Source organism: Mesoplodon bidens (genome assembly GCF_964165515.1).
Source record: "Mesoplodon bidens genome assembly, chromosome: 3".
Lineage (NCBI taxonomy): Eukaryota > Metazoa > Chordata > Mammalia > Artiodactyla > Ziphiidae > Mesoplodon > Mesoplodon bidens.
Genome location: NC_138178.1, coordinates 149,418,757 through 149,435,645, shown reverse-complemented (window position 1 = coordinate 149,435,645; position 16,889 = coordinate 149,418,757). Strand labels below are relative to the sequence as shown.

Below are 16,889 nucleotides of genomic sequence, written 5' to 3'. Positions count from 1 at the left end.
TCTCTGGGCAAATTAATATGACTTAAGCTCTCTGTGTCTCAGTTTTCTTATCTGAAGTGGAGATGATAATAGCCCCTGGGGCACATAGTAACCATGAATGTGAGCACGTAACTGTTTTGCCCCATAGCATTCCCACTCACTCAGAAAAGTGTGAGTGACCCCCCCACCATGTTTTAACCCTACAATATTTTCTGTTTCTCACCCTAAACTTTTAGGCAAAAAGCTTGAGAGGTCTTCACAGTAGAAGTATGTCCCTTACACCAGAGTGTGACTAGCACAAGGCCCCCCACCCTGATTCGAACACTGCAGTTCCAACATGCCACCAAACCACGAATAGGGCACAGTGAGACAGCCTCAAGCAGTGAAATGCTACAAAAAGCTTAAACGGGCGACAGCAGATGACATGCAGCCTAATGATGGAAGGAGCACTGTTAAAGGAGGGAGGGAGAGAGCGTCTCCTCAAGAAAGGTCCCCCACCTGCCGCCCACACACAAAAAAGTAAGATTAGCAACGCTCATCTAACGGGGCGGGAGAAAGGTAACTGGACTGAGGCCATAGTGTCCTATCCAGGAAGGCAGTCACGTCACACCACATGAGGAGCCCCACCAAACTTCAGCATCAACCACATTTCTGATTACAATTTAGCTTCCCAGATAGACATGTCTATAGCTAATCACAAACATGCCCATCTGGATCCTCCTAACAGCTCTCCTCACATAAATCTGCCTTCTGGCCTGTCTCAAGTCTCGTAAGTTTGGTAAATACACAGACGTCTAAGGATCTATTTGCTGGGCAGGACAGAGGTGAAAAGTGGCCCCTGCAGGACAGTGCTTTGGCCAAGGCAACGCCTTCCCGCAGGCACATACTCTTGTCACTGAGCCTCTGAGCACCTGGTGATGCTGAGCACCGTGCTGGGCCCTGGGACGTGCGTCCCAGTCGCTGTATGAAGGAGCTCACAGACTGGAAGCCCACTGTCAGTCCCGCTCACTAAGCAACATTTCTACCAGACTTCAACCTCTAGCCTGGCCAATTCCAGCCTCAGCACCACAGACAGGAGGCAGCCAGGCCTGACCATCCAGGCTGACCAGCACGGAAAGGCCCTGGCAGTTCTCTCCCAGGGCTGTTTCAAGCCCCATGACAACTGGCCTGCTCCAAGTCACACTACCAGGAACTGGCAAGGTGAGGCAGGATTTGGAGTTGAGTCCCTTGGACTGCAGAGCCTGCCCCCTCCGCATTCTGCAGCAGGCAGCCAGCTCTCAAGGACAAGCAGATGCCTGGGGTAGGCCTTCCTTACCCCGCGGGACCACCTTCACCTCGGTGCTGCGGCTGACCGCCTGGCTTCCACGGTAGGCGCTGCATGTGTAGGAGCCCTCGTCCCTGGCCCGCAGGTTGTGGATCAGCAGTGTGCCATCCGGGGACTGGTGGACACGGTGGCCATCGGCCCGCACCGGCAGCCCGTTCCTGGAGGGGAGAGGACGCTGGGAGAGCTGTCCAGGCCCTCATCTTCAGGCCCTGGGAAGCTGTGCCAGCCCTCCCGGGGCCAGGGGGAAGAGGTGACCCAAGGCCACTCCAGAGCCAACGACTCCCTCTTCGCGGCCCCTCACCTTAAGGAAGGGATGGGTCTGGTACCAAGATGATAGACCAGCAACGCCGAAGCAAAATACCTTGGAAGTGAGGTGGACTCACACCAGCTGATCTAAGTGTAGCTCTGCCCCTTATCCCCAGGAGTGTCTCTCTCTCCCTCTTCGTCCACAGAGGTCCTCTAAGCAGCGGGATGAAGGACATGAGCATCCCTGCCTCCAAGGAGGTGGGGCGGGGTGCAGGTGGTAGGGGAGCCTTCCCTAAGGAGGACAGCTGGCCGAGGCCTGACCTGAGGTGAGGAGGAGCGGCTGGCTGACGGAGGACAGGGGGACTCGGGGGTTTGAAGGAAAGCCACGGCTGGAGCAAGGAGAGTGGGCGTAGGAGGAGGTGTGCACGGCTCCGGTCAGGAGTCTGGACCGGATCCTGGGGGTAAGCGAGGGGTGTGAGCTGAGCAGGACTGACAACGCCACGTGTGCTTGGAAAGCATCACCAACCGCAGCGTGGGGCAGGGACAAGCCCGAGGCAGGGACAAGCCCGAGGGCAGAGGCCAGGGGAGTGGCTGCCGCAGGTGTGCACACAAGTTGACGAGACAGTAAAGCAAAGGGACCTGGGTGAGGGTCAGAGGTGGGAGGTGGGGGAGAAGAAAAGATCAAGGGTAGCAGGTTCCTAGCTTGGTTACTGGGCAGTGGTGGTGCCCCTCCACTGCGGGGAGGTTCAGGGCAGGATGAGGAGTGAATGGTGAGGTTATTTTCCCCCGTTTTGCATTTCGGGTGCTGTGAGACACCAGGAGGCATCAGATTTGAGGTCTGGACCCAGGTAGTGTCTCAGCACTGATGGTCCTGGAAACTTCATGTCTACAGGGCTACTCAAGGTGAAGTGAGAGAGAGAAAAGCCGAGGACCAAGGACAGACCTCAAGGTACACCAGCCTCTCAGAGAGAGGGATGTGATGAGCGGGCCAGGAAAAGAGAAGCAGCAGCTGGAGAAGCAGGAAGGAGACTGCAGGTCATGTGGGACTGAGTCTGTTCAAGGACTGAGGAACAGGGAGGTACTGGTGACCTCGGTCAGGGCAGTGTCCCTGGCATGGGGGTGCGGGGGTGGAGGAGAGGCCCCGGGGCAAGGGCTGAGCTGGCAGCAGGGAGGTGAGCAGACCGAGACAATGTAAACAGCCATGCATGAAGGGGACGCGATACAGGACCCCACTGCAGGGAAACACTGGGTCAGAGGAGGGTGTGTTTATGTTTGTTTGTTTTGAAGAGGGGTGTCCTGAGCATGTTTGCTGCTGGGAAGATCCAGGCCTGATAGGATAATCACAGCCACAGCTGATCAGGGCAGGGCCGGCTGAGAGCACCAGCTGAGAAGCCTGCAGAGGCTCCCACCACCTTCCCTGGCATCAAGGCCACAGAGAAGCAGCCGACCTCCGTGACCCTCACCGCTCCTGCCAGTGTGCGGGCCTATTCCCATCCTGGCATCATCGCTCCAATACTCACAGTTGAGGCTTGACCAAGAACATCCTTCCCTTCATCCATTCTCCCAGACAGGAGACAACCTCACCCCACTGTGCACAGACGCACTTAGGGCAAACCTCTGGAGCCTGGGGGACACTGGGCCATCTCCTGCCTGGGAGTTTCTGGGGGGCTCAGATTACCCCAGGATCCCCAGAGCCTAGCCCAATCCTGACATATTGCAAGGAGGAAGTGGGCAAAAAACCGCTGAATGAATAAAAGACCAACAGATTTGGGGCTAAAGACCACTGAAGTCCTCAAAGCTGTGTGCAGCCCAGGGTTTCTCAACGCCAGTGGAGATTCTGTCACCCAGGAAACATTTGGCAACATCTGGAGGCTTTTTATCGCCATGACTTGGGAGGGAGCACCGCCGGCATCCGGCAGGTAGACGGCCTGGATGCTGCAAGACGTCCTCCAGCGCACCCCAACAGATGAACACGTCAGCCCAAAATCTCAACAGTGCCGAGGTTGAGAAACCCGGGGTAGCCCCACCAACAGAAAAGAGCAGTCCCAGGGGGCTTGCGTGTGTCGGAAGCCCCCCCTTCCCTGACACCAGGCCGGGAGGCGGGAGTGGAAGAATAAGGGGTGGGGGCAGTGGTGACTGCAGCGTCCTGCAGGAAGGTGCACCCCCTCTGGGCTGTACCCCCTCAGGTACGAGGGCCCGAGGGCCAGGCCGGCCTGGAGCAGAGCCTTACCTGGACCATCTGATGGTCACGCTTTCGCCTGCCACCGCACACAGCAGCCTGGCCGTGTCACCTTCTGGCACCATCACCGTAGAGGGCAGCCCTGTGATTGTCAGCTCCCCTGGGCCCAAGGAGGGGGCACTGTCAGCCACCACGCCCATCCTGCCCCACCTGACCTCAGAGGCCACCGGCCACACTCACCCTCCCGCCCGGGACTGCCGCCTTACCCAGAACTCTGAGCTGGACCCAGCGCTGGTCTCGGTCCTGCCCGTTGACTGCAACACAGGTATAGAAGCCTCCATCTTCCACAGCCACGCGGCTGATGACCAGGGAGCCATCGGACTGCAGCTGGTGTCTAGGGGCCAAGCACAATCAGGCGTCCCCACCCCAAGGCGCCTGGCAGGGGGCAGGAGGGGCAGGATCTTCCCTCCCCTGGTGAGAGGCTGAGCAGCCCCTGCTGTCAGTGGGATCTGACCAAGGGCCAGTTGGCCTCAGGCCCTGAGGCCCTCCAGCTGCTGGCACTCTCCTTAAAGATGCCTGACTTTAGAGCCTGAATAAACAAGTTTTCTGATACAAAATAATTCTGGTTTGGGTTTCTAGTTTTTGCTACACTTGTTTACTAGGCTCAGTCCTGGTTCTCCCACTTAGGAGCTGTGTGGTGCTCAGCTTGTGCGTGTCAAATGGGGATAAAATAGCACCCACCTATTTGGTCTCCTCTGCAGGTCATACGGAGGAGAGAAGCCTCACCTCCGAACGGGCTCAATAAACGTGAGCCCTTGTGATTACAGCCAGAAGTGTGTCCGCCTCCGTTTCCTCGCTCAGCTGCCACCTCTGTTAGCAGGCCCTTCCTTCTGTCCGCTAACCACACTCCGGAAAGGCCCAGAGACCCAAATGCAGTCTGCCCGAGGAGCCCGACGCCACAGCTCCAACCCTCAAGGGGCCTGGGGTCCTGCTCAGGACCAGGGGGCACCTGCAGCTCCCTCTCCCAGTGGGAGTGCAGCTGGAGGCCGGCCAGGAGGGAGGGGAAAGGAGCTGAACGAACCTGGGAGAAGAGAGGGGCTGCCCATCTCTCTGCCACTCGACGCTTGCGGATGGGAAGCCTTCGGCATGACAGGTCAGCCAGATCTGCTGGCCTGGATGGGCGTCCACCACCCCAGGCTGGTGCCGGTCCAGATGCAGCCTGCAGAGCAAGCACCCCACGGCCGTGAGGGGGTCCTCCGCTGCCTCTCCCCCACTCCCACCCACGCCAGGGGACAGGACCTCTGCACAGCCTCGTGGGCCCCTTCCCCCTCTCCAGCCAGATTCCGCTTCCCAACATCACCCCTTTGTTCCGGTTGAGACATCTGGGACCGGGTCTAAAAGACACCTGTGGCTTATCTCACCTCCCCACCCAGAACCTCCGACTGTCGCCCGCCCGCCCGCCCTGCGCGTCTGCCTCCCGGTCCTTGACTTGGGCACCCCCAGCTCTCTGCGTCCCCTCCGTGAACTGCCCTTCTTCAAGGCCTTCTCAGGCCCTCTAGCTGCCGGTGTCCTCCCCTCCCTCAGCTCCTGAGGCCTGGGCCAGGCCCCGGCTCCATGCCCCACGGCTCGGGGTGGTGGGCGGGGTCCCCTTCCTCCTCCAGAAGCTGAGCTCTGGGAGCCATGCTTCCCCAGCCCTCCCCTCACAGAGCCCTGAGCAGGGGCCAGCAAGCCTGCTCACAGCACACGCTGGCCTGGGACCACCCACCCTCCCCCCTCTCTCCGAGACCTCCCCTAACCCCAGCCTCAGTGGGGCAGACCACGAGCGGGACAGCACTGCACACTGTTACCTGCTCGTGGGCCGTGGGTGCGAGGAGGAGACGGCCCCCCGGCCCCCAGAACCGCCCCCTAGGCTGGGGTCCCGAGGACTGTGGCCCAGGGCTGGGTCCCTGGCCTGAGGGAAGTGCCTTGGTTCAGCCTCAGGAAGCACGGCCACATCACCCCCTGTCATGAGGCCAGGAGAAGCAAGGGGTGAGCTGTGAGGAGAAGGGGGTGGAAGGAAGGGGGGGCCATGGGGCCGGCGGGGGACCGATGGAGAAATGAGGGCCACGAGCCCAGCTGGAGCATGTGGTCCCTGCCACCAGGAGGCCCTGGCCCAAGGAAACACTAGTCCTCCAGTGTGGAGGCCCCCCGGCCCAGGCCCTCCCGGCCGGTACCCCACCCCGGGGCCCGTGAGAACCCACTGCGGAGGGGTGGGGACAGAGACCTGTGATGCGAAGCTGGATCTTCTGAGAGTCACGGTCTGGCCTGGTGCTGCCACAGCTGTAGGTGCCAGTATCCTCTGCCCGCAGGGGGCTGATGACCAGGGAGCCATCGGGCTGCAGCTGGTGCCTGAATGAAGAGAGGGCGCTTGAGCTCTGGGCTCCTGAGGCAACAATGAGCCTGGCTCCCATAAGAGGCGCCATCGCCCCACACTCACCCACCCGTCCCATAAGATCAGAGGAACTGTGCAGGCTGCACACACACCTGGCAGAGGAGATGGGCCGCCCGTCTTTCTGCCACCTGGCGTGGGGGTCCAGGGAGCTGTCATCTGGGCAGAAGAGCCGCACCAGCTGCCCCAGGGCCACCTGTACCAGGGAGAGCTCCGAGCCTGCCAGGGTGATCCTGGAAAGGTGGGAGGGAGGGTCTGCATGAGTGCCGGGACCAGGGACTTCACTACACAGAAAGCTTGGTGCCCATCCCGTCCTGGGCACCTATGGGGCCAGAGGGTCCCAGGGGAAGCCAAGCTCCAGAAGCCTGAGGACTCAGGAATCCGCCCTACCCCGCGCCCCCCCCCAATATCCCCAGGCATTGCTACCTCAACCTGTTCCTGCAAGAGCACAGAATAGGCACAGAGCCCAGGGATGGAGAGGCTGGGAGAAAAGCAACACTAGGTTCAGGTGGGGGGCTAAACACATGCCTGATCCCTTTGGAATTCAAAGTTTTGTTTTATTTATTTTGTTTTTAATCTTCCCAAATCTCATTAATATGACAGTCACAAGACTAACAACAAATAAGACCCACATTAAACCTATGAGATCACATCACCATTTTACAGGTCAAGAAACTGAGGCTTCGAGAATTTGGATGAGTTGCCAAAGGTCATGAGCTCATAACCTAGGCCTCAACTAGACAGGCCCTGGGCTATACCGGCAAGATCTGCTGGAGAGTCCAGGCACCACCATCCACCGACTGCCTGACCCTGAGCAAGTCTCATGTCTCCAAAGCCTGAGCTTCCCCATCTGTAGAATGATGGTAGCAAGACCCTCCAGTCTGGGCTGTTTGGAAGATTCCAGGTTAGGGATGGAGGGGGGCCCAGCTGACCTCAGGGTTTTAGCTCCAAAAGGCTCAGCCCTTGGGCCTGGGTCGCTAATCCCCCATCCCACCTGGGGAAGGTGGGCCTCACCTGTAGGAGGAGCTGTGGGAAGGTGGCGCTGGTGGTTCTGCGTCTCCTCCCAGTCCAGCGGCACTGGGCCCAAGCTCCTGGCCCTGGGGCCCTTCTCCAAAGGCTTGTCTGTCGTCCACGGCCCCCGGCCCAGGCTCTTGATCTCGCCACCAGAGGCCACCGGAAGGCAAGGGCTTTCTCTGGACAACAGGCCCCGTCCCGTGCCGGCTGGCTTCCTGCTGGTCCCCAGGACCGCTGCCGCCACTGTCTCTATGGGTGCTTTGGCCAGAGGCCCCGGGGTCGTGTCGGCGGGGCCCATTTTGGGGTCCCCGGCAGCTGCTCACACACTCCTCCTCTGAGGCAAAGTTATTGGCATTGCCATGGCAGCCACCATACCAGAAGCGGTTACACCGGCCCACAGAGGCGATGAAGTACCAGCGGGCGGCCCAGTCCATGCAGGAGCCATGGGCGCTGGGCAGTAGGCACTGCACGGGGTACACTGAGGGGACAGGGAGTACGCAGGTCACCAGGACCCAGTAACAAAGCTGCAAACGCTGCCCAGGACGTAGGAGTGAGGCCCTTCCCAGGGTATGGAGCACATCTACACTGGGCCCCCTGACCAGCCCTGGGGACAGTCTGTTCACTGCCCAGAACTGCCCTGGGCTGGGAACCCAGCAGCCTCCAGAATCATCCCCGTCCGCCTCCACCCCCAGAACTAGAGCCATCCAAAGGTCAGGGCCGTGAGCTCCCTGGACAGGCTCCCTCGTGCTCTTCCCCACCTGACCCAGGCCCCAAGGGCGCACACAGAGCAACCCCAGGGCCAAACCTTGCTGTGCTTAGCTCACAATGAGGACCCAGCCCTGAGCCCCCAAAGGCCTGTGAAGATGCCCAGTGAGGGGCCCACCCTTGTTCCCAGGGCCCTTCACCAGCTCTGAACCTTCTCCAGCCCCCAGCCTGCCCATAATAATCGCTCTCCTCCCAGGCACAGCCTGCTCCCTCTCCACATTCAGATGTGACCATGCTGGCCCCTGCTTAAAGCCCATCCAGGTGCCCAGCCCCCTGCAGACTCAGCCCACCAGCCCACCTGGCTTCCAACGTCCCTGTCATGGTCCCTGGCGCTCCACCCATGCACCCGCCTCACAGCCCTCCCTCCAGGACTCATCCCAGGCAGGGTGGGGACACCCTGTCCATCCCAGCCCTGACCACCCTGTCTCTGGAGGGGGCTGAGCCCTGGGGGCAGCACAGCCTTCCTTCTCTGTGGAATCCCCACCGACAACTCTCCCCAACTCCCACAAGCAACCAGGCGGCGACAAGTGCAAACCGTTGGACACGATAATAATCTGGCACCGTTCTCTGGCCTGGCACCTAGTAGGTGATCAGTAAGTATTTGTGGAAGAGCAATACCAAGGCAGTAGGAAGGTTCTTGGCTCTGGGTGGGGTGGCAAGCACAGTGGGACCAGAGCCTCCCCACCAGGAAGGACTAGAAGGGGTGCATCCACTCACTGTAGCTGGGCTGGCCCACACAGCCCTCCCCAAGAGGGCCCACCGCAGAGGCCGTGTTGTCGTAGCAACAGCCGAACCGGGAGCCCCGGCACTCACTGGGCTCGTTCTGCTGGGCCTGGGGAGGAAGCCCAAGGTTGGGAAGTTAGAAATAGGTCTGGCTCTTGGCGGGAACTCTAGGTTGCCAGGCGGAGGATGGCAGGACAAGGGGCAGAACTGTGAACACACGGAGCATAACCCCAGCCCTGGGGGCCGATCAGAGGCCAGGAGAACGCTGGCTGAACCCCCAGCTCCAGCCCAGGCCTGTCACTGAAGCCCTATGCCCTCCAGAGGCCAGCCGGCTTCAGGGACCTCCTTTCTCCAAGGCTAAAGCTGCAAAGAGCCTGGGTCGCAGTGGCATTGAGCAGCCTCGGGGGCTGGACTCCTGCCCCTCACGTGACCAGACACTTACCGTGGAAGCCACCTCTCTCGACTGTAGCCTGCTCCCGGTGTTGTTGCGTCCATAAGAGCTCGCACAGCCAGCCTGATGGGGCCCCTCAGCCACAGACACCCCGTCAGGACAGCACCCGAACCTAGACAGACATCACACAGCCCTCCCCTCACCACCCAGCCCTGACCCCCACCCCTACCAGGGACCCTGAGCTTCCTGCATCCCAGGATCCAGGCTCTGAGGCTCCCTGAGCCAGGGGCTGACCGGGTGAAGATCCGCGTGGGAGACGGGTTGTCCCACGTGCAGGGAGAACCATTTTGTGAACCCCAGTCTCTGCCATGTCCACTGACCGCTTAGAGGCTCCCAGTGAGGGCAACAGGAAAACAATAAGCAGAGCTGAACCCTTAATAATTGAGAGATCTTCAATTCACACAGCCCACCACAAAACCGAGGAGGGGGAAATTCACCTGAACCTGCCCAAATACCAGGTTCCCAGGGAGTTTTTACAAAATGGCAGCAGTTGGGCGATGTGGCAGAAGAGGGTGTCAAAGGAGCCCACCACTTATTTCCCCTCCACCAGCCAGGAGCTGGGAAGGAAGCTGAAAGAAGGAACATATCAAAGCACCTTCTATGTGCCAGGCACCATGTGATTCGTTTCAGCCTCAAAGGAACCCCAGTCAGTGGCTGTCATTGTTCCCAATTCTCAGCAGAGAAAGCCAAGATCAAAGAGGTTAATAACTTGCCCCAAGTCACCCAGCACGCAGCTGGTAAGTGGCTGAGCTGAGAATCACCCCCAGGCTGCTGGGTGCCGGATCTCAGCCCTTAGCACCACAGCCCCTGAGGGAGTGGGGGCCTGGTTTGGATCGGAGAGCTAGAATCATAGCCCCCTTGCCTTCCCAGAGCCTCAGGCTACATCTCAACAGGCTGACTTCTGCAGAGAAAGGAGGGGGTTTGCCCACAGCCGGCAGGTTAAGGAGCTCAGCGAGAGGAAGCCAAGCCCTCGGTTTTGCACTATCAGGGCAGCTCAGCCTGGAGCTCTGCTAAGCCACCCACGCCCTCTCCGAGCAGAGACACTGCCCGTGCATCGGACACACCCCCTGAACACACACCTTCCCTCTTCGACCTAGGGAGAAGGAAGAGGCACCCACCTGCTCTGCTGACATGAGGCCCCCGGGCAGCCTTGCCACTGCGGCCCAAGAGACGCAGTGTGGCCATCGGGGCAGCACCCATGGGGGCTGTGTCTGCAGTCACGGGACCCCAAGCCAAACCGCAGGGGCTGCTGGTGTGAGGAGTGCCGCAGAGATAGGGCTGGGCCCGGGGCTGGCAGGTGTGGGCTGTGGTCGCCTCTGGGGTTACCCCGAGCTGAGGGTTGCTCCTGGGGTGCCCACCACTGGTCTCTGAAATCTAGAAAGAAGAGGAAGCAAAGGTTATGTGATGTCTCCACCTGGCTCCTCACCCTCCATCTGTGTCTGTATCAGACCCACCTCTCCCGATCCCCCCAAACCACCTGCCGCCACCCTCAATCTCCACCTTAAGGGCCCGGGGCTGGGGGCTTCCACTGAGCTTCTCACCTGAGGCGGGGGCCTCCCGTGGGCCCAGAGACATCCACGGGTCCCTGGGGCTGGTGTGCATGTCCTGCATGCTGGGGACTTCTGCAGGGAGCCGGGGCAGTCAGGGTGCAGAGGGAAGGCCACCCCCACCAACATCTGCTCCCACCCCACTACTCAGGCAGGACCTGGGGAACCCAGGACAGTAGAAGGAAAAAGGAGCCGACTTGTGTTTTTGTCAACACCCTTCCCAGGTTTCAAGAGAGTCTTTGATCTCATAGAAAATGCTCATGTTCCGTGTTCAGCAAAAGGAAAAGCCACATGTAAAATTAGCGTTTATGTTTGATCCCAATGACATAAAACAAAAAATGATACACATTTTTAATTGGACTGATGAAAAGATAAACAATCCAATTTTAAAATGGGCAAGGAACTTGAACATACGCTCCTCCAAAGAAGACACACAGATGGCCAACAAGCACATGAAAAGATGCTCTCCTTCATCAGTCATTAAGGAAACGCAAATCACAGCCATAAGGAGACACCACTTCGTATGCACTAGGATGACTCTAATCAAAAAAGACTGAAATAACAAGTGTCGGCGAGGATGTGGACAAACTGGAAAGCCAAGCACTGTTGGTGGGAATGTAAAATGGTGCAACACTGTGGAAACAGCCTGGCAGTTCCTCAAAAAGTTAAATGGAGTTACCATATAGCCCAGCAATTCCACTTCTAAATATATACCCAAGGGAATTGAACATACACACCCACGCAGAAACTCCTACATGAATATGTTCATAGCAGCATTATTCATTATGGCCAAAAGGTGAAAACAACCCAAATATCCATCAACAGACAAATGGATAAACAAATTGGATACATCCATATAACTGAATGTGATTTAGCTGTAAAAAGGAATGAAGTGCTGATGTATGCCACAACTTGGATGAACCTCAAAAACATTCTGCTAAGTGAAAGAAGCCAGATGCAAAAGGTCTGCTCTTCCTTTTATCTGATATATCTAGAATTGGCAAATCCATAGAGACAGGGAGCAGATCAGGTGACCAGGGAAGGGGACTAGGGTTAATGGGGAGTGATTACTTGATGGGTACAGGGTGCTTATACGGGGTGATGAAAATTTTTGAACCTAGAGACTTGGTCGTTGTACAACATCGTGAACACAACAAATAAGAGCACACTGTCTACTTGGACTTCCCTGGTGGCGCAGTGGTTGAGAGTCTGCCTGCCAATGCAAGGGACACGGGTTTGAGCCCTGGTGCAGGAAGATCCCACATGCCGCGGAGCAACTAAGCCCGTGCACCACAACTACTGAGCCTGCGCTCTAGAGCCAGTGAGCCACAACTACTGAAGCCCACGTGCCACAACTACCGAGCCCACAAGCCACAACTACTGAGCCTGCGCGCCTAGAGCCCGTGCTCTGCAACAAGAGAAGCCACCGCAGTGAGAAGCCCGCGCACCGCAACGAAGAGTAGCCCCCGCTCGCCGCAACTAGAGAAAGCCCGTGCACGGCAAGGAAAACTCAACACAGCCAAAAATAAATAAATAAATAAAAACAGCACACTGTATACTTTAAAGTGGTTAACTGTGTTATTGATTTTCATGTCAATTAAAAAAATTCTATATTAAAAACAATTGGATTAATAGATGAAGGTATAGAGAGTAGATGATGAAAAAGTAATTACAACAAAATATTAGTTGTGAATTTGGTGCGCACGTGGCTGCTCACCACACAGCTCTTCAACTTTCCTGTGTGATCCAAATTTCTCATCGTCTCTTGTCCAGCTTAGTAAACTTACTAAAAATCACGAACTGTATTCTTAGCATGGGTGAATTTTATGCTGTATGACGTTTAACCACCTCAATATTAAGTTCTTAAAAAGATTTTCATCACAAAATATTAGAGAAAAAATGCAAAAGGCTGAGTAGATAAAATGAGGATAATAGGAATTTTTTTTAAATGATGCCCAAAAGAATACTAGCCGGACACCCCCAAAATGCTCACAGTGACTGTGAAACAGACTCACAGAGAACAGACTTGTGGCTGCCAAGGGGGAGGGGGGTGGGGGAGGGATAGATGGGGAGTTTGGGATTAGCAGATGCAAACTATTACATGTAGGATGGATAAACAACAAGGTCCTACTGTATATATAGCACAGGGAACTATATACAATATCCTGGGATAAACTATAATGGAAAAGAACATATATACTTATACACATACATATATATATAAAACTGGGGACTTCCCTGCTGGTCTAGTTGTAAAGAACCCGCCTTACAATGCAGGGGATGCGGTTTTGATCCCTGGTCAGGGAACTGGGATCCCACATGCCACGGGGCAACTAAGCCCGTGTGCCACAACTACTGAGCTCACGCACCTCAACTAGAGCCTGCGTGCCACAAGCCACAGAGCCCACGCACTCTGGAACCCACAGCACAACTAGAGAAGCCCAGGCGCCGCAACGAAAGATCCTGCATGACTCAACGAAGATCCCGCGTGCCGCAACTAAGACCCAACGCAGCCAAAAATAAATAAAAAATAATAAATGATAAATCTTTCAAAAAATAAAACTGAATCACTTTGCTGTACAGCAGAAACTAACACAACATCGTAAATCAACTATACTTGAATAAAATAAATTTTAAAAACAAAAAACCCAAAATGCTCACAGTGAAGGTTTCTGAGTGCTTTGTGTGTGTGTGTGTGTGTGTGTGTTTTGTGAGGCAGAGGTGGCGGGGGGGCCCCCTCCTTCTATTTGTTAGTTTTTCAAATTTTCCATAATAAACATATTACTACATAGTGGAACAAAGTTATAAAAAATAAAATAAGTGAAAATCCCATTCTCACGTGGACATCTTGCCAGTCTCCAGGGAATATTTTAAAAATAATAATTTAGGGTTGGAAGATTCCAGTAGAGAAGAGGTAGAATCTTTGTTTTCATTTTATTACCTACACCACCTGGGCCAAAACCTCGGACAAGGCTGATTCCAGTTCTCTCCCCTGCTCTGGTTTCCTACGCACGTTCGGCCCTGCGTTCACAGTCCCCAGCCAGCCTTGGAATTCCTGCTACCGCTCCGTTGCCTGAAAGGCACCTTTCTGCCAAGCCCACCCTGCCTCTGGCTTCCTCTCCTGTGACTCTTCTCTGCCACCTTTTCAGGCTTAACTTGGAGTCCGGGGCCCCTCCCCACACCCACACCCGCAGGGGATGAGGCTCTGCTGGGCCAGCGCCGGCCCCTCCACTCCCATCATTCTAAGAGCCTGGATTTCTGCACCTGCTCCCCACCTGGCTCCTGCTTCTCAACTCTCTCCACTTCGGCCTGACACTCAGGCAGGTGCCAAATCTGTCCTAAGCATCTTTCATGGCGTCACTTCTAGCTCCAAAACTTTCAGTGGCTCCCCTGGGCCTATTAGACAAATTTAATCGGTAGCCAGAGGCCTCAGGCCCTCAGCATCGCCCCAGCCCGAAGAGCACCCGCCCTGGACAGACCTGTCATCACCCCCATACCCTGCGCCGAGGGCCGGTCCTGGGCCCCTGTTGGTCTCGCAGTTACTGAGCACTTGAAATGTGGCCTGAGGGACTGGGAAACTGAGTTTTAAATTTTACCGAACTAGAATTATTTTTAAATTTAAACACTGATACTTGATTCATTTATTGAAAAACGCTTCAGTATGTCTGGAACAACTTGGGGATGTGAATCTGCTTTTTCAACTGTACGTTTCATGACATCTAAATCGAGATCGACTACACCAGTGAAATTTTAGCACTGTGGGTTCGATCCCTGGTCGGGGAACCAGGATCCCACATGCCGCAGGGCAACTGGGCCCGCACGCCACAACCACTGAGCTTGCGTGCCTCAACTAGAGAGCCTGCGTGCTGCAAACTACAGAGCCCACACGCCCTGGAGCCCATGCGCCACAACTAGAGAAGAGAAAACCCACACGCCACAACTAGAGAGAAGCCTGCGCGCCGCAAGATCCCACGTGCCTCGATGAAGATCCCGCATGCCACAACTAAGACCTGATGCAGCCAAAACTAAATATATATATATATATACTAAATAAATCTTAAAAATAATAAATAAAATGTGGTTCTTAGAAAATTTTAAATGACATGTGGGGCTTGCCTTCTATTTCTATTGGCGAGCACTTCTCAAGAGTCTAGAAAAGACGGGGAAGCAGAGCTGTCCGGTGTGTCCGCTCAGAAGCCCACCCCTCAGGGGGCCGCCTCTTTGCACCCTCGGCCCCTCCTCCCGGGCACTTGCCAGTAAGCACTACAGCACTAGTTACAGTACCCAAAACAGCAGGAACCACCTAAATTCTAAATTCATACCCACCATGGACTTCTGTGGAGCCCCTAGAAATCACAAGACGAAAATGTTCCCAGACCAAATGTCATTAGGGGGAAAAAGGAGATACAAAATCACCCATACGTTCCAAGGAAGTTCACTAAAGATGTATCCCAACAATGGATGCGATCAAGGGTAATTTAAGTTTCTCGCTATATACTAATTTTCTAAATTCTCCAAATTTTCCACAATGAACATAATTATTTTTTTTTTTTTGGCTGTATGTGGGCCTCTCACTGTTGTGGCCTCTCCCCTTGTGGAGCACAGGCTCCGGACGCCAGGCTCAGCGGCCATGGCTCACGGGCCCAGCTGCTCCACAGCATGTGGGATCTTCCCGAACCGGGGCACGAACCCGTGTCCCCTGCATCGGCAGGCGGACTCTCAACCACTGCGCCACCAGGGAAGCCCAATATAATTATTTTTATAATTATGAAAACAGCAATGAAGGTTATTTCTTTTACAACTCAGCCTGGCCTGAAGTTCTCTTTGTTTCCCTCCTTCGACCTATGTGAATGCCTCTCTGGGGCAAGTTCAGGACAGCCTCTTCCAGGAAGGCGTCCAGGGTCCTGGGACACCGAGTGGTTCCAGGGAGCTGGACTTGTAAGAGCCCGAGGATCCTCCTGCTCGTGCACCCCAAGGGCCAGGCCCAGGCGAAGGAGCCCCAGGAGCCCGGCCCAGGGTCCCCCAGGGCCTCACCGCCACTGCCACCCACCCTTTGCTTATGGAGTACTGTGTATTCAGGCACTGTGCCAAGCGATCATCACGAACCTGGAAAATCAGTCTTATTAACCCCACTGTACGGATGGGCAAACCGAGGATCAGAGAGGAGGGGCAGTTGCCCAGGGCCACACGGCTGGTCAGCAGTGAAGTGGAGATTTGAATCCAGGTTAGCTGTTGACTCCAGGCCACTGGCTCTTGGCCACCTTGCCACGTGCCTCCACTGGAACCCAACCATTCCCCCATCATTGGCACATCAGGACCAAACGCCTCTCTGCAGTATCACAAGGCCGACCACCCACCCCCCCGCTCAGCCCCAACCCATGCCATCCCTCAGTAACACTTCCTCACATCAAGTAAGTTGCTGGCCTCTGTGCCCTTTGTCCTGCATCTCCTCACGACTGGGCCACCTTCCTTCCCAGTGGGGACGGGGGTGAGGGGAGGCGGGAAGGCAGAGGCAATATGCAAGAACAATCCTTCCCGGACCGCCTCCCTCTCTGCACTCAGTCACCCAGTCATTCAACAATTACTGAGTACCTAGCACGCGCTAGCTAAGTTCTGCAGGGGTTTAAACAGAAAGAAGGAAGGGGACCTGGCCCTCAAGAAGCTTACAGCTAGTAGGCCTACAAGCCATGCACAACCACTGCAGCACCAGGAAACCAACCTAAGAGTGACAACATTTACAGTGAGCTATGGGGGTGGGGTAAGGGACGCTACCTCCCGGGGGGGAACGGGGCTGCCTGGTGAGGCTGTCTAGAGCCGGACTTTGTGGGTGGCAAAGGCTTCACACACGGTGATGTGTGAGAGCGTTCCAGGTGGCTGACAGCACAGGCAAAGGCCCAGCGGCCGGAAGGTCTGGCCAGGCTGATAGCAGGGAAGGAGGTTGGGCCGGGTACCAGCTGCCCCTCCTGTCCTTACCTGGAGGAAGATGGCAGGGCTGCGTGTTACAGGGCTCCACATCCGCAGGCCTGGATGGCTGCAGGCTCCCGCAGTGGCCGGGCGGGCCAATGGCGCAGACCACCTGGCGCCTCCGAGTGCCCGAGCTGCAGCTCTTGGAGCACTGGGGCACCCCGGCGTGGGAGTGGGAAGAGAGAACAAGCCCCCAAAGGGAGAGAGACCCTGAGACTGGGTGGGGGGTACCTATAAGGCAGGGGGAAGGGGGAAGGGGGAAGGTGCCT

The 16,889-nt window shown here is 56.2% G+C and overlaps 1 protein-coding gene across 1 annotated transcript in view; it reads right to left on the bottom strand.

The window, feature by feature from the left end:
• The window catches only part of PAPLN (papilin, proteoglycan like sulfated glycoprotein), a 34,037-nt gene that overhangs the window by 2,527 nt on the left and 14,621 nt on the right, over positions 1 to 16,889 (bottom strand). Inside the window, exons 15-27 of the mRNA XM_081229747.1 lie at positions 16,630 to 16,771; positions 10,651 to 10,731; positions 10,228 to 10,483; positions 9,101 to 9,221; positions 8,653 to 8,767; positions 7,171 to 7,648; positions 6,252 to 6,389; positions 5,992 to 6,116; positions 5,576 to 5,729; positions 4,810 to 4,947; positions 3,995 to 4,122; positions 3,780 to 3,888; positions 1,295 to 1,461 (exon numbers count right to left, since the gene is read on the bottom strand). Of these exons, the coding sequence (XP_081085873.1) occupies positions 1,295 to 1,461; positions 3,780 to 3,888; positions 3,995 to 4,122; positions 4,810 to 4,947; positions 5,576 to 5,729; positions 5,992 to 6,116; positions 6,252 to 6,389; positions 7,171 to 7,648; positions 8,653 to 8,767; positions 9,101 to 9,221; positions 10,228 to 10,483; positions 10,651 to 10,731; positions 16,630 to 16,771 (2,152 nt within the window). The remainder of the gene's footprint in view (positions 1 to 1,294; positions 1,462 to 3,779; positions 3,889 to 3,994; positions 4,123 to 4,809; positions 4,948 to 5,575; positions 5,730 to 5,991; positions 6,117 to 6,251; positions 6,390 to 7,170; positions 7,649 to 8,652; positions 8,768 to 9,100; positions 9,222 to 10,227; positions 10,484 to 10,650; positions 10,732 to 16,629; positions 16,772 to 16,889) is intronic.